We start from the raw sequence: 23,145 nt of genomic DNA, 5'->3' as shown, positions 1-23,145 counted from the left end.
CTATTTTCCATGGCCTTTTTCTCTGCTTTACCTCTCTTCCTTGTGGCACTACTCAGTGGTCAGCTCACTGAGAGGTAGAATTGTTTCTGATACAGATTTGTCATGCAGTCGTGGATAAATGTGTACTTTCTCCTAGGGCATATTTGCACATTTAATCAAAACCTCAAAGGCTTGAGCCCAGTGTTTGTCCTTGTGTTCTGAAGGACCTTCAACTGATGTCATCTGAGGAACCTGATGCTCTTAGATGTTAGTATCCCTGCTTAAACCTCTTCCTTAAGCTGAAGTGAGAAATAATAAATCTTTGTGGTGGCCTGCAAGTTCTGTCTGACTAGGCCCTGCATTTCTCCTCTGGCTTCCCTTTTCACCCACCCTCTTTCTGTTCCTTAAAAAGTACACTGCTGGCTGCCTGTCTTCTCACTCCATCCTAATGGCTCCTTGGCTTTAAGTTCTTAGCTTAAACTTCCTTCCCACAGACTAGAACCCCCCACTGTCTGCTGTCTTGGGTATCAAATACTTCTTTGGAGATCTCATCAAATTTGCAATTACTGGTTTCAAGTGAGAATGTTTTGCCTGTCAGCTTCATAAATGTAGAGGCAGGATCTATGTTGTTCATTATTTAGTAGTGATCATAGAGCTGGCAAACATTTCCTGGGAAGGAACAGGAAAAGAAAGGAGGAAGATGACTGAGATTGAAGCAGGGTGAGCATGGTGATACCCAGAGCAGTCTAACCTAAGGGAGTGTGTGAGTTTCCTGTGGCTGCTGTAACAACTTGCCACCAACTCGGTGGCTAGAAACAATACATACATATCATTTCAGTTCTGGAAGTCAGAAGTTCTCAAGTCAAGTTGTTGGCAGGCCTGCGTTCCTTCTGGAGACAGTAGGGCAGAGTGTAGTCCGTCCCACCTTCCAAAAGCTGCTCACGGGCCTTGGCTTGTAGCCCCTTCCAGCAGTGGTCTCACCTTGACCTGTACTTTTACATTGCTACATCTCTTGCAACTTGAACTCTTCCGCCTCCTTTCTATAAAGACCCTTCTGATTACACTGAGCCTGCCCAGATTACCCTGAAAAATCTCCCCTTTCATGATCCTTAATTACATCTGCAAAGTTTCTTTTGCCATGTAAGGTATCAAATTCACAGGTCTAGGCATTAGGATGCAAACAGGTGAGGTGGATGTGAGATGCAGTTTTGCCAACTACTATTACATTAATCAGGTTATAAAGATGCCAGTGGAAATAATAAAAACATCACTGAAAGGTCAGTCATGGTCCAGGACCAATACACTTGAAGGCATCTCCAAGGAAGAAAAAAAGAAACATGTAACTCAGTAGTGAGGAAAGAATTATTTCTCTCAGGACTGAGAAGTTGTAAATTAGAACTAAGGAAGGAAGAATAGTCTTTGCCAAGGACCAGGACTGGCTCTATTGACCTGGTTGGGGGGGGAAAAAACCAGAACAGCAAGTGTTAGTTTGCGCTTGGACTGGATCGGTCTAAACAGAGGACACCACTGCAAATCCAGCTCTATCCAGAAGAGAATTTTAAAGCTGCAGTGCAGTTTAGAAATTAGGAAACTAAGGCCTAGGATAGGCACATGGCACATTGGTATCAGAATTTGCACTGGAAACCACAGCATCTGGCTCCAACACTGCCTTTTTTTCCAGTGGCCAAGTTCCTTCTCTATGATTTCGGTCCTATGTCCTGTTCATTGCCCATATAGCAGAACGCCATGCGAGAGGAGTATGGGTCCAGGACACATGTCCATGGTCTCTATCCATAAACAGCAGGCTGCCTTTTGATGGAGCTCGGTGGTTCTGTCTGAGGATGAACTGGACAAAAAGAAACCCTTCCTGAGTAGCACAGGGCAGGAAGTGGAGCATGCAAAGCCCCTGTGAGTTGGATGAGTATAGATACAGGATTAGTCACAAAGGCATTGCACATCAACCTGCCACACTTGGTCAGTGGAGCATCAACTCCCAGGAAGCTATATATGAAAGCAAGTGTACCTTGACAAGATCTTTACTGTTTCCCCTTTGAGCACAGAGCCCTTTTCTTCCTGGGCAGTGACAGTGATTTCTCCAGAATATCCACACAGCTGTTTTGGGATAAAGTCCTTAATATACTTCATCGATAATGTGAAGTTGGTAAGAAATTACCACATGATCTTATTGATAGAGTCTGCAGATATCCTGACAGGGCTGTAAAATTTTCAGTTGCCTTTTCCTAGGATAGTAACACATTTAAAAGTACTTTAGAGTAATTTTGGAACAAGTAATGTGAGACAAACAGGACTGAAAGTAGCCACAGCAGAAATAGGATGTGTTGGGGGATGGTATCAGAAATCACAAAACCATGGAGAATGGAGAAAGATGTATGCACCACAGGAAGGGAATATATACATATATTTTACATACATGCACATATATATATCTGAGATAGTGCATGCTGCCTAACTCCCAGGTCACTGGGTTTCAGAATGAATGAAGGTCTTCTATAAAGAAAACATATATTCATGCATTTAAGTAATGGATATCGTCCTACAATACTTGCTTTGTGTGAATGATTTTAACCACACAAGACCTTGAGTTTTTAGTGAGTTTTCCTTTTTAATTTAAAGTGATGAGGGTTGGTACATAGGTGGAGGCTGCTTATGGGATTTTAATGTAAGGCCATAAAATTTGAAGGGGTTGGAAAAATTTTATGTGATTATAATTAAGTGCTACAAAATTTTAAGGGGGCAGGAAATTAACTTAGAAGAAAATTGCTCTCTGCAAAAAAGTATTTTTACCATTTCTTAGTTTTTGCATCAGTGTCATTAAGAAGATTATCATAACACAGCCATTAGTCTCACCAGTGCTAGATTTGTACAGTGAAAATTATGAAGAACCCTGACAACTATTAAGATGATTTATTTAAAAACAATTTTGTACAAATTTATGAGGTACAATGTGATAATTCAATACATGTATACAATATATAATGGTCCAATCAGAATAGTTAACATTTCCTTAAGTGTTTAAACAAATTTGATTAACGAGGTATAATTGTACATATTTATGGGACACAGTTTGTTATCTCAATGCAAGTATACAGTTTGTACTGATCAAATTACTGTAGATAACATTTCTATCTCCTTATCATCCCTTTGTGTTTGGAGCCTTCAAGCTCCTCTAGTCTAGTTCTTCATTATATATATTCTCATCTTCATAACATATGTAGTATTATTGTGAATTATAATAATTCCCCCCACACACTGTGCTGTGGAATACTAGAATGTATTCTGTCTATCTGTGTTTGGGTATTCATTATCCAACTCCTTCTATCCCTTCTCCCTACTACCTTTCCTGGCCTCTGGTAAACACTATTATACACTTGCACTGATTTTTTTAAACATTGTCACATGAGAAAGAGCATGTAGAATTTGCCTTTTTGTATCTGGCTTATTTCACTTAACAGGATGTCCCCCAGCTCCATCCATTTTGTTAAAATTGATGGGATAATTTAAAAAGATACCTCACAATCCTGACACAGATTCTGCCATCATGTGATCCTTTTTAAGCAGGGCTAAGCATATTAGGTATTTACAAATGAAACACAGATTAAAAATTCAAACTGACATTACTTTAAATATTACATGGAATATAAGTGATTCCATTTGCAAGGTCTCAAAATGTACTAGATAGCTCAGGCAGTAAGAATTGAATTTGAGATGGTTACATTTCAGTCTGATTTTGTTATTGAAGAGAGTACTGGATTGAGGAACCTCTGGGAAATAGGGGATCCAAGGAGTAGGAACTAACCCTGAGACTCAAGCACAAACTGGGGATGGCCTCTGAATATGGCTTCCTAACCCCATCTGGGTTCTCACTATTTATTTTGCATTTCCTCTTTGTTTAGTGCCCTCTGCACTGACCCAATGGCTTCATTGATCAAATGAGTTTTACAGGACTCCATTTCTAGAGGAAAGCTTTTCGAACTTTTTTTGTCTGCAAACTACAAAAAGAAATATATTTTATGTTTTAACCCAGCACACATATAGTAAATACACATATCACAAAATCAAAGTTTTCATGAAACACTATACCAAAAATAAAATGAGGGAAAGCTTGGTGAGCCTGACATTGCCTGGATGCCTCATCTTGCCTCTACCTTGCCTGCAGATCTTAGCCATGGGTTGCTGATCAGTTACAGTATGTACCTTCTTGCTCAGATCTGTGTCATGCATGCAAGGTGTTTTCCAATTTACCCTATTTCATTCTTAAGAAATATTGGCAGAAGCACACTAAAATGATTTTATTCCTTGCTAATGCACTGCAGCCCACAGTTTGAAAAAGTTTGCAGGATACTTACCTGGCAGGGGAGATACCATGATCACGAAGGTGGTTTTCCCAGGGCGAGGCTTATCCATTGCACTCCGGATGTGCTGACCCCTGCGATTTCCCCAAATGTGGGAAACTCGACTGCATAATTTGTGGTAGTGGGGGACTGCGTTCGCGCTCTCCCCTGATTAAAAAAAAAAAAAGTTTGCAGGAAAATGTAGTTGAAAGAATAAACTCATATTTGTAAGCAAGCTTTCTTCTTGTCAGTATTCTGGTTATAGATAGATGATTTTTTCCATTAGAGTACAGCTTGGTTTTCAGAGTTTTCTTCTACAATGGCTCTTCTTTACCCACCTCCCTAGGCAACTTTACTCAATTCAGAGTCACCACTCACATTCTCCAGAAGTCTCCCTCCCAGTCATTCCCATGGCTCTCTCCTGAGACTATGAATTCAGAGGCTATTCTTACCTTTTCTTCTGTGCTCACATTTGCCTTTTCCATGAGCCCTTTCTTGATAATTTCAGACCTTGACCATCATTCTTTCTCAATCACTATAGCCCAGCTGTTGGAACATATGAGAGCCCTGTGTCTCAGTATAAAAATCACCTAGTGTCTGCTATCATCCCTCCTTTGTGTGTGTGTATGTGTGTGTTTGTGTGTGTGTGAGAGAGAAATTAAATCTTTGTTCCTTTTTCCCTCTGAGTTAAAACTCCGGGAGAAAGGAGAAATGTTTCTGTCATTCTTCAGATATTGGTCACAGTGTAAGAACTTGCTGAATGTGCTGCCTGAAACCAATTGTGACATGTTGCTTGTTAACATTCTCATGCTTTTCTCTAAGTTGTCTGACTTTAAAAAGTTATCTTGTATGTTCATTGAAAGTAGGGATTATGCCTTTAATTTATTAAATGATTCATGAAAGTTTAACATACATAGCGATTACCACACAAATCAAAAGTATTAGCACAATGATTTTCACAAAGTGACAACACCCATGTAACTAACCCCCAGGTCAAGATAAAGAACCCAAGAATACATCTTGTGCCCTATTTAAATACCATCCTGATCTGTTACCATAAGTTGGTTTTCCCCATATTTCAGCTTTATGTAATTATAGCTGTTCAGTAATTATGCTTTGTTTTTTTTGGCTCTTGAGTCTCAGTTTCAATTGTGATATTTATCTATATTGTTGCAAGAAGTTGTAAATAGTTTGTTCTAGTTACCATGTGTTGTTCCGACCAAGTGAATCCACCTCAGCTTATTCACATAATGAGCTGTTGATGGGGCACTTGGGTATTTCCTGGATCGGGGCTTTTGTAAAGTGTTTTACTGTGAACACTCTTGAATGTACTTTTGGCAAATATTTTGTTGTCTCTTACATATTCAGAGGATCAGCTCTAGTAGATATTATCAAACAGTTTACCAAAGTGGATGTACCAGTTTCTACTCCTCCTTATTGTTCAGGCGTCCTGCGTTCTCTGTGTTCTTGCTGATAGGCACTTAGTATTTTGAAGTCCTTGACTTTCTCATTCTTAGTTATCTTGATTGTATTTTTGATGTGAGAACAGAAGTTCTTAATAGGAAGAAAGCCAGTTTATCTCCCTTTATGTATAGTACTTGCTGTGTCGTCAATAAGAAATCTTTGCTTATTGTAAAGTCATCAACATAGGGGCTCTTATGTTCTTTCAATAGAAGCTTTGCTGTTTTCTCCTATTTATATCTGAAGCCGCTGAAGAATTGATTTTTAGTTTGTGCTATGAGTTAGGAATTGAGAATCATCCCCCAACCCCCCGCCCGTGGATATTCAGATCTTGCAGTAAAAAGACCTTTCTTTCCTGAATACTTTCTCTGGTCACTTTTGTTGTTTTTCCAGTGACTGTGTGAGTCTCCATGGCTCTCCCTTCTGTTCAATGGGCTTATTTATTTTTTGTTTCAAAGACACTATCTTAATTCTCTCCTTTTATAATCGTCTTACTGTTTAGAATAAGTCCTGTAATTTCTGTTGTCCTTCTTTAATATCATTTCAACTATCATGGATTGTAATTTTTTGAGCATATGTTAACTATGCATAAAATAACAGTTTATAAGCAGTACACTATCAATAACTTTTATTGCACTGATGGGAGATTTAAGAAAAAGGTGACAATGAAACAAATTAATGAGAAAAATTCGTGCATGTTGGAATATAAGTTACTCTCTTTTGATTTTTGCAAATTTCAAAACTTCCAAATTTGATGAGTGAAGGTGCTATATATGGAGAAATAGATTGTTAGGGGATTTGTTTGAGGAGGGAGAAAGAAGAGACCATAAAGATGAATTGTTGTGATAGTTAAAGTAGGAAAATGAATACAAAGCATACCATCATTATCAAATTGTGTACCAAAAGAAAAGCTTAAATATAGCGAAGCATATAAAATCATAAACTTCACGAAATTCGACAGTGCAAACATTTAGAAAAAGGTCTCGTGGAGAAGGTTCCATTCTGAATAGAGTGTGACTAAAATAGATGTGGAAAGAGGCTATAGTCTCACTTTTTATCTTGTCAGCCATTTCCCTACTGAGGAAGCCACCAAAGACACATGGGGAATAGAAGGAAACTCTTGGCCCTGGATGGCAGCAGCTCACCTGTGGTGTACATACAGGCGTGGAAAAGGAAAAGTACATGTGCCAGTGACAGCAGGGTGATGGGAATGTGTGCATTCCTACCTCAGGGGGGGAAATGTAACAATGCAAATACAGCATTTCTTAGAGTATGTCAACCAGGTTTCCCAAATGTTTTCTTCTTTCATCTGGCCACTATATTCCTTGCAACCTTATTTAGAAACACCTTCTTGCTGCTTCCTAACTGAAATCCAAGTATCCATCAAATAGGATAGACAGCTTCAGCTTGAGGATACCTGTGCTGACACTGGCAAGGGCTTAGATAAGTTGGCCAGGTTGAAAATGAAGCTTCCAACCAAGGACTCCATAAGGGTAAGGAATAGCTTCATTTTATGTGGTTTTCAGGGAAGAGGACCAATTGGCCTTTGAAAGATAGTTTCCATAGCTACTGGGCAGAATCAAAAGCAAATGCTATGGCAGCACTTTTTCCTGTACTACCTTCACGGCTCTATGGTAGTTACCAGGGCAAGTGTTTTTGCAGGAGCTCACTGTTCCATAGATGAAATTCCTATAAATGCTTCAATCCTAGCGTCTGTTAAGAGCAGACTTCCTTTGTGAGAATCTCGTCACATGTCCAAGATTTGACTAGAATTGCCTTTCTGTTCACAAAAACACTCATTGAAAAGGGTTCTCACTCCAGGTACAACTCTGTTCAGCAGTGTTCTACTTTTGCCAATTGAAACTGAAATTTGTGATTTAAAAAAATGAGAGCTGTACTTAAATTATACAAGAATCTAGGATTTGCTTCTCTGACTTTTTTTAAATATGAATATGAAAAATAATTTCCAAAGGATCCTAAAAATGATTACTTTTTAGTCTTCAATATAATACAGACACCTAAAAACACTAAACACTTAAAATGTGAAAGAAATGTTATGACAAAGTGTTCCTTTTTGTTTTTGGTCCATAAGCTATACATTGAAGAACATCATGTTAATCTACTTTTATAGTCACCCAACATTTGTGTTAATGATACTGTGATCATTTGTTCAAAGTACTGTGTTATATAAGTCTGCTATCAAAAGACTTTCCAATATTAACATCAAGGTGTGAGAGGAAGAGAAATAGATATTCCCTTTTGCCTTATTGTTTGCATGTCTCTCAATTTAAATCTGTGTATTCTTGAGTATCGTTATTGCCATTTCAAAAAAATGTTTTCCATTTGCTTATATTTCTCTTAAAGCTGAAAGATCAAAGTGACTTCTGAGAACGGTCTGGCTGATACTGCATGCAGTGACAGCATCATTGACAAGCTTAATACCAGTGATTGCATTAACATGGCTAACCGTGGCATCTCCATTTGCCATGCACCCCGAACACCCTTAGTAAAGCCACAGACCAGTGCAAAGTGTGGTGAGCTCAGCAGATGCAGCTTCAGGACAAATATTCTGCTGCTGTTCCAGAGAAGCCCATCTAGAAGCTCTGGAGTCACTCCTTCTGGTCTCTGGGTATCATCTCCCCCTATAGCTAGTGTCTTGCTTTTTTTTTTTTTTTTCATTTTTCTTTTATTATTCATATGTGCATACAAGGCTTGGTTTATTTCTCCCCCCTGCCCCCACCCCCTCCCTTACCACCCACTCCACCCCCTCCCGCTCCCCCCCTCAATACCCAGCAGAAACTATTTTGCCCTTATCTCTAATTTTGTTGTAGAGAGAGTATAAGCAATAATAGGAAGGAACAAGGGGTTTTGCTGGTTGAGATAAGGATAGCTATACAGGGCATTGACTCACATTGATTTCCTGTGCGTGGGTGTTACCTTCTAGGTTAATTCTTTTTAATCTAACCTTTTCTCTAGTTCCTGGTCCCCTTTTCCTGTTGGCCTCAGTTGCTTTAAGGTATCTGCTTTAGTTTCTCTGCATTAAGGGCAACAAATGCTAGCTAGTTTTTTAGGTGTCTTACCTATCCTCACCCCTCCCTTGTGTGCTCTCGCTTTTATCATGTGCTCATAGTCCAATCCCCTTGTTGTGTTTGCCCTTGATCTAATGTCCACATATGAGGGAGAACATACGATTTTTGGTCTTTTGAGTCAGGCTAACCTCACTCAGAATGATGTTCTCCAATTCCATCCATTTACCAGCGAATGATAACATTTCGTTCTTCTTCATGGCTGCATAAAATTCCATTGTGTATAGATACCACATTTTCTTAATCCATTCGTCAGTGCTGGGGCATCTTGGCTGTTTCCATAACTTGGCTATTGTGAATAGTGCCGCAATAAACTGCTTTTAAAGCACATTTCTGTCTTTTTCTTTTGTTGGTTTGGGGGTTTGAACTCTGGACTTTGTGCTTGCAAAGCAGTTGCTCTACCACTTGAGCCATATCTCCAAGTCCATTTTTGCTTTGGTTTTTTTAGAGATGGAGTCTTGAGAATTATTTGCCCAGGCTCGTCTCAAACCATGAGCCTAACAACCTCAGCCTCCAAAGTAGCTAGGATTGTAGGTGTAAGCCACTGGTGCCCAACCATTTTCTCTTTTCTACTGAAAGGCCACCTCCCTTTTGTCATAGTACAGTGTAATTCCAGAAATAAGTCAAAGTTAATTATTTTCTCTATGCTGTCTCTGTTTTTCTTATTGTTTAGAAAAAGAAAACAGAATATTTAACCAACCCAGATCCTGATAGCACTGAATTCTTTCAGAAATTGATGAGCAATTCAAAATAGATATTGAGCTATTTTGTCTGGGTCATTTTTATTTTTAATGTCCAAAGTATCCCCATCACTCCTCTCATCCTGCAATTTGTCTAGAAGATGAGTCTGGGGAGGACATTTGAGCCACACTCATTCCTGGGGTGTTAGAAAGAAGGAGACCTAGTCCTCAACCGGGGCTGTGTGGCAGAGGAGATGAAAGTTGAAGAAGAGAAAAAGCCATTCACTCCTCCATATTAGAGGTTGGAGGGTCATCACAGACAGCCATATCTCATGTCTCTGGGAACTTCCGCTGGAAAGGAATGCCAGTCCCAGGGATACGACTTGTGTCAACCACTGAGGATGAGATAAAGGCCTCTGTTTATAAATAACAAATTATATTGTGCAAACACAGTGTAAATAAAACTTCTTGGCGGAGATCCCAAAGTCAGATTCCAGAGCTAAAATTCATTCGTGATTTTGATGTCTATAAGATACTTTGGGCTCCTCAATGGAAACATGACATGTGAATGTGAGTGTGTCCCTGTGTGTGAATTTTTATTTATTATTGCTGAGTAGCACTGTTGACTGGGAAATAAACCCAAAAGTGGGTAGGGAAGAGAGAAGAGAGTTCTCTGACATTTCAAAGCAAACAATTTCTGGAACTTCATTGCAGAAAACATCAGTAGCTGTTTATAAGCACAGTGTGGGAATCTTCCATGAAGAAACCTCTTACTTGCTCTCTAAAAGCCAGTTTTCTTTGCCTGCTGGTTCCAGACTTGAAACAGAAAGTGAAGCCTATGTTGAGAACTAAATTCTAGAATAAGAAAATGGTCAGGTAAGAAAACTTAGAAGTTCATGATTCTTCTTAGATATTCCAACATTTTAGCAAAATGCCTTTCTCTAAAGTCAATGAGGGGAGGGGTTGTGCAGGCAGAGCAGCTAAACGTGAAATCAGATGAATATCCTGTCCTGAAGGAAAGTAGAAGCAGAGACAGCCGTCCAAGGAGTGCTTTGTAAATCACATTACCAGGGTTCGCTTAAAGCATTCGCCCAGGATTTCATATGGAGCTGGTTGGTGGCACTGCCATATGCCAACTTGGGTCTGGGCCAGAGGCGCACACTGGAAGGCTTTTGCATTCCAGCCATCCACTCCCGCCTGGCAAAAAGCACTTTTTGTATGTGGTCTAAGTGGCCAAGTTATTTGTACACAATGGGAAGCTGAAATTTCATTTCCACATGAAATTAGTGAATAATGGCTTTCAAGACTCACTGAATAAGCATGGCCAAGACGCAGTCAGCATTCGAAGTCTGTTCAGGACGCCAGCCATCTGGATGAAAAAGAAATCAGTTATGCAGCTACTTTGGGGGCGTCAGAGGTGGGGTGTGGCACAGGCGAAGTGTCTGGATACCGTCCTGAATTCTTTACTTTTGACCAGGACTTCTGTGTGGTCAAGGTTGGCCTCTTCTGTGATTCCCTGTCACTTTTGTAAGCCACAAATGCATGGTGCTTTCTCTGATGTGCAGTGGTGATGTATCTGCCTGATGATTTTGTCTTACTGTTATTTTTAATACCAGTTCTCAAAATGCTCTTGCACATTAATTTGGGATTTAGGGCTCTAAGGGAGTAGATATTTTATGTGCATGGCTAAGTTTATAACTACAGAATCTATAATTTTAGATTTAATACTTAGTTCAGTGATGATGATATTTCTATTTTCCTTAAATTGTGATGGTGAGCCTCATTTTCTACTAATTTAAAGGTAAGTTGTTAAAAGATGATTTGAGAAAATCTAATTTCATTTTTGGTACAGTGTGCTTTGGTAAACTAAGGCAGGGTTGTTTATTTTTAGATAGTAAGGTATTGGTAATTTGCCTTTGTGCAATAATTAAAGTGAAAACATGGACAGCAAATGGAGAGAAATGGGCTCAAACATCCTTCAGGTAAGTATCAATGTCTGCTCACAGAAATGCAGTACATGTGCTGGCAAGGTGTATAATCATTTTCTCTCAATTTTACCCAAGTAGGAGTTTTTAGAATGTTGGCAAAGCAGTGTTTTGGCTTTATTTGAGGCACTTCTGTCTCTTTCAAAGGTGCTTTGGTATTTAGCCTGCGAACTGGGTATAAATGAAAGGTAGCAAAACTTGAAGGAAATTGGTTAATGAGTTGTAAAATAATTGCTTTGTTTGAGAATTCTTTTTAGGGGGAAGGGAAAAGTCATAATCTAGCTGATGTAATCAGATGCTGGGGTTCTTCCTGCAGTCTGGTTCAGTGATAGAAAAAGCAAGATAATGTAGGAAGGAATGAGCATCAATGTGGGTTCTTTGATTTGCTGGAATCCTGTGGGATAGTATTTCACAGAATATATTATTCACTGTACACACCAGGATCAAAACTGTTTGTTTCATGCTCTTGTGGGTTTGTTGATTCATAAACTGCTCCAAATAGGCCATCAGCTAGAGTTTGGCTATCCTTTGCAATTTGAGCAATTCACAGAAACTTTATTAGTTGTAATGGAATTTGGCTTGTAACTTTATCTAGTATAATCTGCAGGCATTAATTAATTTTTGAGGCAGCTGCTCATTAAAAATTCTTCCTAGTAAACATAATAAGAGGACGTATTTTAGAAGAGGCCAGCATGTGATGTAGTAAATTGATTTTGGTAAATGAATTTGGCTGACTTGATTGGCAGGTATAAAAATCTCCTATTTATGAGAATCTAGCATGATTTTTTTTTTCATTTTTCTTTTATTATTCATATGTGCATACAAGGCTTGGTTCATTTCTCCCCCCTGCCCCCACCCCCTCCCTTACCACCCACTCCCCCCCTCCCTCTCTCCCCCCTCAATACCCAGCAGAAACTATTTTGCCCAAATTTCTAATTTTGTTGTAGAGAGAGTATAAGCAATAATAGGAAGGAACAAGGGTTTTTGCTGGTTGAGATAAGGATAGCTATACAGGGCATTGACTCACATTGATTTCCTGTGCGTGGGTGTTACCTTCTAGGTTAATTCTTTTTGATCTAACCTTTTCTCTAGTACCTGTTCCCCTTTTCCTATTGGCCTCAGTTAGCATGATTTTTTAAAGAAATTTTAAAAAGCTTTTTTAGTTTTCTACTTGTACATATTTATGGGGCAGATACGTGTATACAAGTGTAATTATCCAGTCAGAGTAATTAGTAAGTCTGTCACCTCAAACATTTGTCATGTCTTGTGTTGGTAACAAAATCCTCACTTGTAGTCATTCTGAAATATGCAATAAATTGTTACCAACTGCAGTCACCCTATATACTAGAGAATGCTGTACTATAGATTCATCCTAAGTGTAATTTTGTACTCATTAACCAACCTCTCTTTACCCTCCTTTTCTTCTACCCTTCCCAGCTTCTGAAACCACTATTCTCTCTACATCTATGAGATAGACTATTTTAGCTTCCACATATGAGTGAGAACATGTAGTATTTGTGTTTCTGTGTCTGGCTTATGTCACTTGACATAGTATCCTCTAGCTTCATTTGTGTTGCTGCAAATGACAGGATTCCATTCTTTTTCATGGCCTAATAATATTCATATATATATACACACACCACATTTTCCGTATTTATCTACTGATGGATACCTAGGTAGACTGCATATCTTGGCTGGTATGTCTGTTGCTACAATGAACATGGGAGTACAGATTAGCATACTGATTTCCTTCCCTTTGAACACATACCCAGCAGTGGCATTGCTGAGTGAAAAGATAGTTTTAGTTTTTTTGAGAAATCTCCACACTGTAGATTCTAGTATTTTAGAATCCTATTTTGACATTGTGGATTTTATGTAATAAGAAGGAATTTGGGTTGGTTATTAATGTGGGACAGAAAATGCATTGCTATGTAACACAAAGGCAGAGCTGGAAGGGTGTAAAGGCCCTTCCTCCATCACTGCTCTTGCTTTACAATGAGCAAATAGAGAACAGGGGGTTGTGATTTGTCTTAAACTGGTTCCATGGAAGATTAACTGGAAGCAGGATCTTGGACTCTCACACTTTTTTTCTTTCTTTTTGGCAGCACTGGGATTTGAACTCAGGGCCTTATGTTTGCTAGGCAGGTGCTCTACCCCTTGAGCCATGCCCCAGCCCTTTCTGCATTGGTTGTTTTTGACATAGGGTCTTACTTTATGCTGGGCCAGCCTGAACTGCACTCCTGTTTGTGTTTCCCTTTGGAGCCGTGGTGACAGGTCCAGACATTGACTGAGATGGAGTCTTGCAACTGAGCTGGCCTCAAACCATGATCCTCCCAATCTCTGCACCCAAACAGCTAGGATTATAGGCATGAGCCACTGCACCCACTGACTCTCACATTTTTAAATGCTATTTCAACCACTATGTCTAAATAGAGTGAGAGGTTTCTGCAGAACCATTTCATTGCAAGTGAGAAAGAATGTTTTGCCTTTGCATGTACCCAGTTGGGACTGCTTAGAAAGGTTTTGGAGTCTTTTCTGAAAGTCGTTTAAGGAGCTCCCGGGTGAGTTTAAATGCTGAATAACAGAGCTATTGACCTGATTGATGGAGAAAGCTTCACATAAGAAAATTTGTAGTCAGAGTTATCTCCAGCTTGCTTCATGTGGTCTAGCTTTTATATGATTTTGATGAAATTATGCATTAAATTCACCCCATGTAAGACCTATGCTAAAAAATATTTCAGTATTTCTTTGAGGCAGTGGGACTTCCAAATGTGTTTCTTTGGCCTGGAGAAGGGAACCTTTGAATCATAACCTTGTAATGGAGTGCTGGGAAGAATATAGGTCATAGCTTTTGACACCTACATTTTGTTAAACGTAACATCTCATTCCTATTTCATTTGAGGGCTGTCTTCTTTGGTCATGGATTGAGAATAATGAAACTGTGATCTGTGTATGTTAGGTGGAGGAACTCCTCCAGGCAGGATTCTCATGCACAGTGCACGCCTGTGTGTGCACTTGCTCTCAGGACAATGTGGACTGCAGTCTTCCCAAGTGAACTTCCATGGACTGGAGGTGTGGCTAAGTGGTAGAGCACCTGCTTTGCAAGTGTAGAATCCCTGAGTTCAAACCCCAGTCCTACCAAAAAAAAAAAAAAAAGAGAGAAGCCAAGTGAATCTCTGTCTCAGGGCTGCATCCCCAAACTAAACTAAAAGCTGATGAGCACAGCAAGAGAAGCAAGAGAGAAGACATGACAGAATTTACTTCCTTTTGGTAACCTATTGCTCTGTTTCTGAAAAAGAGAGAGGAGAGACTTGGCTGGGTACTAAGCACTGAAGGCTTTGTGGCTTAGCCAGTAGAAGTGTATTTGCTGCTGTGTAGTGAAGCTGGGGACTGTTCAGACTCTATGAGGATGCTTTCTCTCTTCTACACAGTTATTCAGGGAGCCAGGCCAATGGAAACTCTCCCAGGTTCAAACTGAGGATTCCCAGGTTGCTTTCAGGTTTCTCTCCAACCTGGTGTGCTAGAAGAGGAAAACTGAAAGGATGAATCTGTGGAAGGTCACTGTGGGCCAAGAGTATAGGTCACATATCGTTGCACTTGTATTTTATTGATAGAACTTTATTTTTTTTTTTGTAGTACTCAGGGTTGAACTCAGGACCTCACTTTACCATTTGAGCCACTCTGACAGCCCTTTTTACATAGCTTATGTTTGGATAGGGTCTTGCTGCCTGGACTGGCCTGAACCTGACCTCCTATCTGTGCTTCCCGCATAGCTTGGGATAACAGATGTGCAACACTGGTTGAGGTGGAATCTTGTGAACTTTTTGCCCAGGCTGGCCTCGAACCATGCTCCTTCCGATCTCTGCTTCTCAAGTAGCTAGGATTACAGGCATGAGTTGCAGTGCTTGCTTCATTGCTGGAACTCTTAACTGCAAAGGAGACAGGGAAATGTATTTTAACTCTGTTTTCAGAGCAAGAGAAAACAGATTAAAGGAAATAGATAGTAATCATTTACAGACATGTGTGTATATCTAGTTTAGTATTGGTGTTGCATGGGTGTTCTTATATATTATATATAATAAGTGTAGTAGACTATGTATGTGTTCTTATGTGCATTGTCTATATGTTATATATAAACAAAATACATGTGCATACATGCACACACACTAAAATTAATTTTTAAGTCAACCTTGGGAATGAACCAGTGTTTTCTTAAAGTTCTGTCCATGTTGTTCTCACAATTTAATCCTGAATGTTCAAACTCCTCTGCTTGACGTTTCTGCTGACGCTCTGATGTCATGATGGAATTGTTGCCTCATGGACCTTCTGTCCAGGCTCTTTACAGATGTCTGAGCTTTTTCATTCTCTCTGGTTCTCATCAGCATCTCCCTAGTGCCTAGAGTTGGGTGGGGCTCTTCCTAGAGAGTGCTGAGGGAGGAGGCTTAGTTAGAGGCTGACCTTCAAGGTCATGTTAAATGCAGTCTTGTTGGTCAGAGTCAGCCAGACCTTCTTGGCTTTGGGCAGTAAGTGAGCAAGGGTCTCTCCTGTCTGACCTCAATTTCCAGAGAGCTGGACAACTTATATGTTCACCAGTCTCCCCAGTCTGTCCTGGAATCTCAGCTTCTCACACTACTCCTTTAGCTCTAGTTCAACTGCAGGCCTTCTTGGAAGCATGGAGGCAAAATACTGTATTCAAATGTGCAGACCATGGAGTCAAACAGATCTGAGTCATAATGATTCCAAGTATACACTTCTGTGTCTATCTCATTGGGCTCTTGTGAGGGATAAATCATATAATGCATGTAGGATGCTTAATTCTATTGGTGCATAATATTAAAAATAAAAGCTATGATTTTTTATTGTAATAACTGATCCAGTCTGATAGGCCTCACTGATTCCCATCACAGTTAATGTCTAAGAATTTTGGTTTGACAGGATGGCCTGGAACTGTTCCTGCTACCTCATTAGGTTGGCAAGCAGGACATTCTAAGACACTTAAGTACATGCTGACAGAAAAACTACAGAGCAACAGGAACAATGAATCCACCATTTAGAACAGGGATGCCAACCATTTCATGGGAAGAAGCTGCTACTCTGTTCTGCACTCACACCTGAATTAAGCTGACCTAAGACACATGTTTATCCATCTGCCTTTGTACTAAGGAACACTAGGTAGCTCTTCAGTACTATACTTGGGGGCTATGAAGATCAGTGAGGTCACCAACGGAAAGCACATGAGTGTGGAAACTGTGACCTTAAATAGGTCATGAAGAGGGAACCCACTGACACTGAGAGATGCAGAACATCACTTTGCTTGTCTGCTCAGATGGGAACATGCACACTGGTACCTCACGTTTTCATTCCTTCTATGTCTGCAAGACTCCTTGAGAGTGTGATGAGTGTTGATTTTAGCATTACAAATTTGTTTTAGTGAGCAGTTAAGCTAATTGGTAAATGTGGGATGTGTGACTCTTCAGTACAATAAATATCTACTAAGGACCTAAGATGCATAGGATATAGTTCATTATTCTAGACTGGTGTCCCTGGTTTGTACTTGGACTTAAGGACTTATATTTATATCCATATAAAAGTTTTCTTAAGAATGAATAGCCAATAACTACTTAGGTTCCAATGCAGTCACCTCAGTAGGTTTGTAATTAGAAGGAGTATTTTTGTTCAGTGTGTTAGAATGTGAGCTTGTTGAGTTGGAAGTTCTGATTCCTGATCTATCAAAAGGAGGAATTTGCAAAGATTCCATAACTAGTATATTTAAAAGTGTATGGAATTGTGGCTGCCACAGTGTAATGGCTTAATAAGGTACTAGCTACTTGTATTTCAGTGTTTTACTCTGCTAAATTGTCAAGATAGTCTTAGAAATACCGCCATCCCATTGTACTTTGTATATAAAATTGTTGTTATTTAAATGTACTTAAGGTCAAATATCATATACCTATAATGATGAAATAGGAAACATCCATATTCAACAGATTGAGTATTTTCACAAGCCCAAGCTTATAAACAATATATTTTAATTTTTTAGTTTAATATAATATATATATGCCCACTATAAAATTTTCAGAACGTGAAAATAACATTTCTTTGTTGACACTATTTGTGCTTGCAAAAAAAAAAGAACACTGGTAAGATCATGGGTAAAAGTAGTGTTTTACAAGTTTTACCCTTTCGAGGTCAGAGGCCATATGTATAAGATCGTGTTTTCAAATCTTTGAGTATTCTGTATTGACCTGCAGTTCAATGACTACAGTGTTGAATGAAGAATTATAAGGACTGTAATATTGAATGAAGAACTACAAGGAGTCATATCGTCCGCCTTTCCTCTGTTTCTCTCTCAAATTCTTTTCTTTAACGTCCCCTCCTGCATCCAGCCACACACTGGCATGGGCTGATTTTTACAGCACAACAGGTTTTCCAGTTTCCCATTCTTGGTCTCATGTAACAGAGAAGCCAGTCAGTTGAATGGATTCAGTGTGGCTTCTTCTGCAAGAGCTTATCTTGTTCACTGTTTGCTTTGTAATTGTTATTGCTTTGAAGAAGCATTTCTTTTTCATCTGTACACACAGATTATATAGGAGACTTTTGCCATTGAGGTATATTCTTATCAGGATGTTTTTCTTCTTTTTCATAAATAATGGCATTATTAGACGTAGGATGAAGCCCTCACAGTCAGTGCCAAAGGAAACAGTACAATAGGCAAGTGCAGTGGGGTGGCGGGGTGGGGGGTGAGCTAGATAGAGCAAATCTTGTTTTTCTTGCTTGTCTTTAATCAATGCTTGCATTCTCTTCAAACTTTCTTATCCATCTTTTGTGGCCACTGTTTGTGAATTTCCTGCCTTTCTTCCTTTTCTTTTGGTAACAGTGTTTCTGTTTCTTTAATTTATCAAGGTGTCACATACAACAGTCTTATTGTGTTGTGGCTAAAGACATTCTCCATTTGCCAGAGGGTCTGTGTGTTGCTGGGTTTCCTTTCCTTTTTGAACTATCCAGGACATTGCTAATTGTTTTGCTTTTGGCTTTTGTATGTGCTTCCTAACTCAGTCTCTCAGTAAGTTTGTTTTCCTCCTTTTTAAATGGATTAGGCCTTCTCCAAAGCAAAAAAATGTGTCTTTGTGTGTGTGTGTAGGTGTGTGTGTGTGTGATACTGGGGACTGAACTCAGGGCCTTCACCTTGAGTCACCCCACCAGCCCTATTTTTGTGAAGGGTTAGGGTCTCAGGAACTGTTTGCCCGGGCTGGCTTGGAACCTCAATCCTCCTGATCTCTGCCTCCTAGTAGCTAGGATTACAGGCCTGAGCCACCAGCGTCCAGCAGAAATGCGTCTTCTTTAATGGAATTCCCACCTATGACAATTTGCTCATTATTGTGACTTTTGACTTCTGCACTTTTCTCATATACTGGTGCCTTCAGAATCCTTTCATCTTGGTTTTGTTTTGTTTTCTTTTTTGTCTTTTAGGCATGAGAACTTAGCTAAGGAGCAGAAAACACCAGGCTCTTGGAATGAGAAATGGCATAAGCTACAAGCCCAAGTTTTATCATTACCCATTAAAAAAAGAACATCTTTTCGTTACCCATTTAGTTTTAGGGGAGATGATTTTGCTAGATTCTGTGCACAGCTTTAGGGAATGACTTTCTTTAGGTTTGGGAAATGGATGGAATAAAATTAAAGGGAACAAATCCCTTAACAGTTTACATGAGCCATTTATTTTCTTCTAAGACTTACTACTTTCTGGTACATTAAAACAATTCTTTAGAGAAACAAATTTAAGTATCATTAAAGTAATGAGTGCTGGGAATAACTTTTATTTGACACCAATAATGGTCAAAGGCTGCCGTTGCATCTTTTAGCTTTTTAAAAATTCTTTCTTTCTGAATATTGACCCTGTCTACTCCCTGTTTCAGCTTTTTGTTGGATATGATAACCACTCTAATCTTTATTGTTTCAGGGTAAATAGCTGGTGAGTTATTCATATAGCAAGTGAGTACCAAATAAAGCTTCTTGATAGAATGGTGTCTGTTTTATATCTTTGTTTAGATAAACCTTGACATGGACTCGGTCCTACCAGTCTGCTTCAGATATGAGTTTTAGGGAAGCCTAAGTCACCCTTTGGCTTTTTGGAATGGCATCTAGTAGGATGCCAAGTAACATGGAATGAATTTGGGGATTGATTACTTGATATGTTCCTTGGTTATTTCTTGTATTTCCCTCCTTTCCTTTTAAAAGCATTCAGCCTGGATAAAGGACTTGTTTGGCTGCAGGGATAATGATTTGGTTCTAGTCAGGGTTTTTCTCATGAACATGTATTTTCTCAGCAGGACACCCATCTTCCTGGAGCTTCTGTTGCCTCATGTCTAATATGAGGGTATTGGTGTCAAAGGTCACTTTGAACCTCTTGCTGAGGTAGCCTCTGCTTTCTAAGATGGTTTGGAGGAAGTCTTACAATATCTTTCCCTTGCGCATCAGATGTCTATTTTATTACAACACTTACAAGTGGCTGTCAGCAGCATCCCCTGAAGCCAATGTGTGTACTATAAATTGGCAAGATACTATATACTTTAAAAATTTGCACATTAGCCATTGGAAACCTTCAAAAACTCAAGAAATAAAGAAGCTTGTCAAAAGCAGTCTTGTTCTGCATCCATAAAAACAAAGAGATGACAGCTATTAACATCCCACTAAAATTACCACAGTTGGGAAAACTGTTGTTTGACTGTTTCAGAAAGGATAGCTGAGAGGAAAGAGGAAAATTTAGAAGATCTTCATGGCCAAAAACTGATCAAATTTTGTAGAAGGAAACTGGAGCATTTGAGTCAGCAATATGAAAACCCTAATTGAAAATGAATAGATTATTGGATGGAGAAGATAGCGTTGAAGAGGAGGATGCATTTGTAAAAAACCCAAGAGCAACCAGTGTAAGCTGATAGGATTTGAGAGTCAGAAAAGCATTGGATTCAGTTAGTATTGTGAGTGTCTCCACTATTTGTACCCTTTTTAAGCAAGTATCTGACTCACGACTATATTCTCTGTTATTTATATATGAAAATAATTATCAGAATAAACAATTCTTGTTATGGCTTGTATATTAAAATGTCCCCCCAAATCTCATGTATTCAAAGTCTGGTTCCCAATGCAGCAGTATTCAGAGGTGGGGTTTTTGGAAAGTGATTAGATCATGAGGGCTTTGACCTTATGAGTAGATTAATCATTTATGAGTTCATGGCTCACTGGGTTTATGTGTGTGTGTGGGGGGGGGGGCGATTCTTATAGAAGAGAGCTCTCTCTTTTAGTTTCCTGGCTGACTCCCATGTCACAAGCTGCGCCACCATGATGTTCTGTCTCACCATAGAACCCAAAGTGACTGGGCCAACCATGGACTGAAACTTCTGAAATCATGAGTCAAAAGAACCCTTTTTAAGTTGATTTGTCTCAGGTATTCTGTTACAGTAGTGGAAAGCTCCCTTACACACTTCTGTAGAGCTTATCTGTGCCAGCACTGTTATTAGTGCTTTATCAAAAGCACTCATTTATTCTTAGAGCAATTCTAGAAGCAGGCAGGACATTGAGGTACAGAGAGTGTAGGATTCAGGGGAGGCATCTATGTTGTACTGACAAACAGCCCTCAAATCACAGTGAGTTAGAACAATGGGTGTATTACTGTCCCCACTTTCTGTCTGTAGTGGGTCCACTGCTCTTTCCCAGCCCAGCCACCTCCTTGAGCAGTGCTGATCATAATGAGAGAAGATAACACCATGTCCTAGCTCTTCGAATTTCTGCGCAGACATTACCTGTTTATTCTATTCATGTTTCATTGGCCAAAGCAAGTTATAGGCCAAGCCTACTGTCAGTGGGGTGGGAAGTAAAACCATTTTCCTGAAACGGGGAGTGTGTGTTTGTTAACAGTGGTGCACTCCCATACAAAGAGGGTAAGTTACCTTTCTTAGGTCAGTGAGCTGGTGAGGGGAAGGGCTGGGTTCAGAGCTTATGCAGCCCTGTTTGAATGTCTGTTGCAATCCCAGCTCTGTTCTGCCTCTTCAGTTGTCTAACTTTCTAGGGGAATTGCAATGAAGTTTGAGAACCTCCCATGAAATTTGTATGGATATATTTAGTGTCCACATTACTGAAAAGATACATGCAATGTAAAATTAGTAACTCCAAGCCAGGTATGGTTACTCACATCTATAATCCAAGCAGCCCAGGAAGTGGAGATTGGAAGGATCACAGTTCAAGACCAGCCTGGGTAAAAAGTTCAAGAGACTCCATCTCAACCAATAGAAGCTATGTGATGGTGCCTGCCTGTTATCCCAGCTACATGGGAAGTGTAAATAGGAATATTGCAGTTCAGGCTGGTCCAGGCATAAAAACGAAATCCTATCGTAAAAATAACTGCAGCAAAATGGGCTGGGGGCATAGCTGAAGTGGTAGAGTGATTGCATAGCAAGTATGAGGCCCTGAGTTTAAACCTCAGTACCATTAAAAAGCTTCAGAAATCTAGCTAGAATCATGTGGATAAAATAGCTCTCAGGTTAGGAATGAGGACCTTGGAACCAAGGCAGCCTGTGTCCAAATTCTGATGCTTTAGGACATTGGAAAAAATACTTTTCTCTCTGTGATCTATTTTCATTATCTTGAAATGGGGAGAACAGTAGTGCTTACCTTAAGGTTGAAGTGAGGATTAAATGACTTTGTAAGTAATTGTGAATTACTTGGGACATAACTACCATGTGTGTATTAATTATTGCTATTATTCTTACCCTCCTCTGCCTTAAATGAGACTAGGATGTGTTCAAACTCTGTTGTTCATTTCACAGTCTTCATCTACCTGCAGGAAAGTGGGGGAGAGGGGTTGCCACCCTTCTGAAAGTGGCTTTTGTTGGCTGTGTCTGAACCACTGACATTCATACTTGCTTTTCCCTTCTCCTCTTAAGATACAAAAGATACCTTCATTTATTTGTTTCTTTCTCTCTCTCTCTCTCTTATTATGTCAGTGAAACAGATGACAATTATAAATGCCTTGGCTTATTTATGTATAAAAGACAGTTCACAATAACCTGTCTTGACAACCTGTGTTGTTGTGCTATTATTCTGCAGAAACATCTGCTGTTGTTTGCACACCAGTTGCTCTCCTGTTTTCTAAAACATGCTTACCCCATTGAGAGTATCCTAGATGTTTCTATATCTCAGAAATTTTCCTCTTTCCCTTGGAGTTGTGCCTGCTGGAAAATATAAATGTTCAACACCCTTAATCTAGAAATGTGAAATACAAAAAATTTCCAAATTTTGAGCCTATCAGATCTTGGATTTTCAGGTTAGGGATGCAAAACTAGTAAAGTCTTTTTGAATGTTCTAAAATCTGAAAACTGCAAAATCTAAAACACCACTGAACCCAAGCATTCAATCAGTCTTAAATTATCTTAAGGATTGCTCTGTTCTTTCATCTCTTTGAAATTAGGCTCACTGTTCTCCTATTAGTTCCTTTCATTTTGCCCTTCTAAAGATTCTCATTGTTGACTTTTTTTTGTTTGTTTCACAACTGTCAGGGCAGACATTAATTGATTATTATCCACCTTTGGACATAATTAAATTGTTT

At 39.4% G+C, this 23,145-nt stretch overlaps 1 protein-coding gene and 1 non-coding gene across 16 annotated transcripts in view; both read left to right on the top strand.

Moving 5' to 3' along the window:
* Positions 1-23,145, top strand: part of Nckap5 (NCK associated protein 5) — a 927,122-nt gene that overhangs the window by 396,782 nt on the left and 507,195 nt on the right. Inside the window, exon 1 of one of the 15 annotated variants that reach the window (XM_074070599.1) lies at positions 9,219-10,434. The exons of the other annotated variants lie outside the window; for them this stretch is intronic. Within the exon in view, the coding sequence (XP_073926700.1) occupies positions 10,427-10,434 (8 nt within the window). The 5' untranslated portion in view covers positions 9,219-10,426. Of the gene's footprint in view, positions 1-9,218; positions 10,435-23,145 lie in introns of those variants that run through there. 15 annotated transcript variants of the gene reach the window in all.
* On the top strand, positions 4,339-4,502 carry LOC141422720 (U1 spliceosomal RNA). Its single transcript, XR_012447467.1, has one exon. It is a non-coding gene; the product is annotated as a U1 spliceosomal RNA (small nuclear RNA).

The sequence above is a fragment of the Castor canadensis genome, chromosome 4, assembly GCF_047511655.1.
Source record: "Castor canadensis chromosome 4, mCasCan1.hap1v2, whole genome shotgun sequence".
Classification (NCBI taxonomy): domain Eukaryota; kingdom Metazoa; phylum Chordata; class Mammalia; order Rodentia; family Castoridae; genus Castor; species Castor canadensis.
This window is presented reverse-complemented; position numbering and strand designations above follow the sequence as displayed.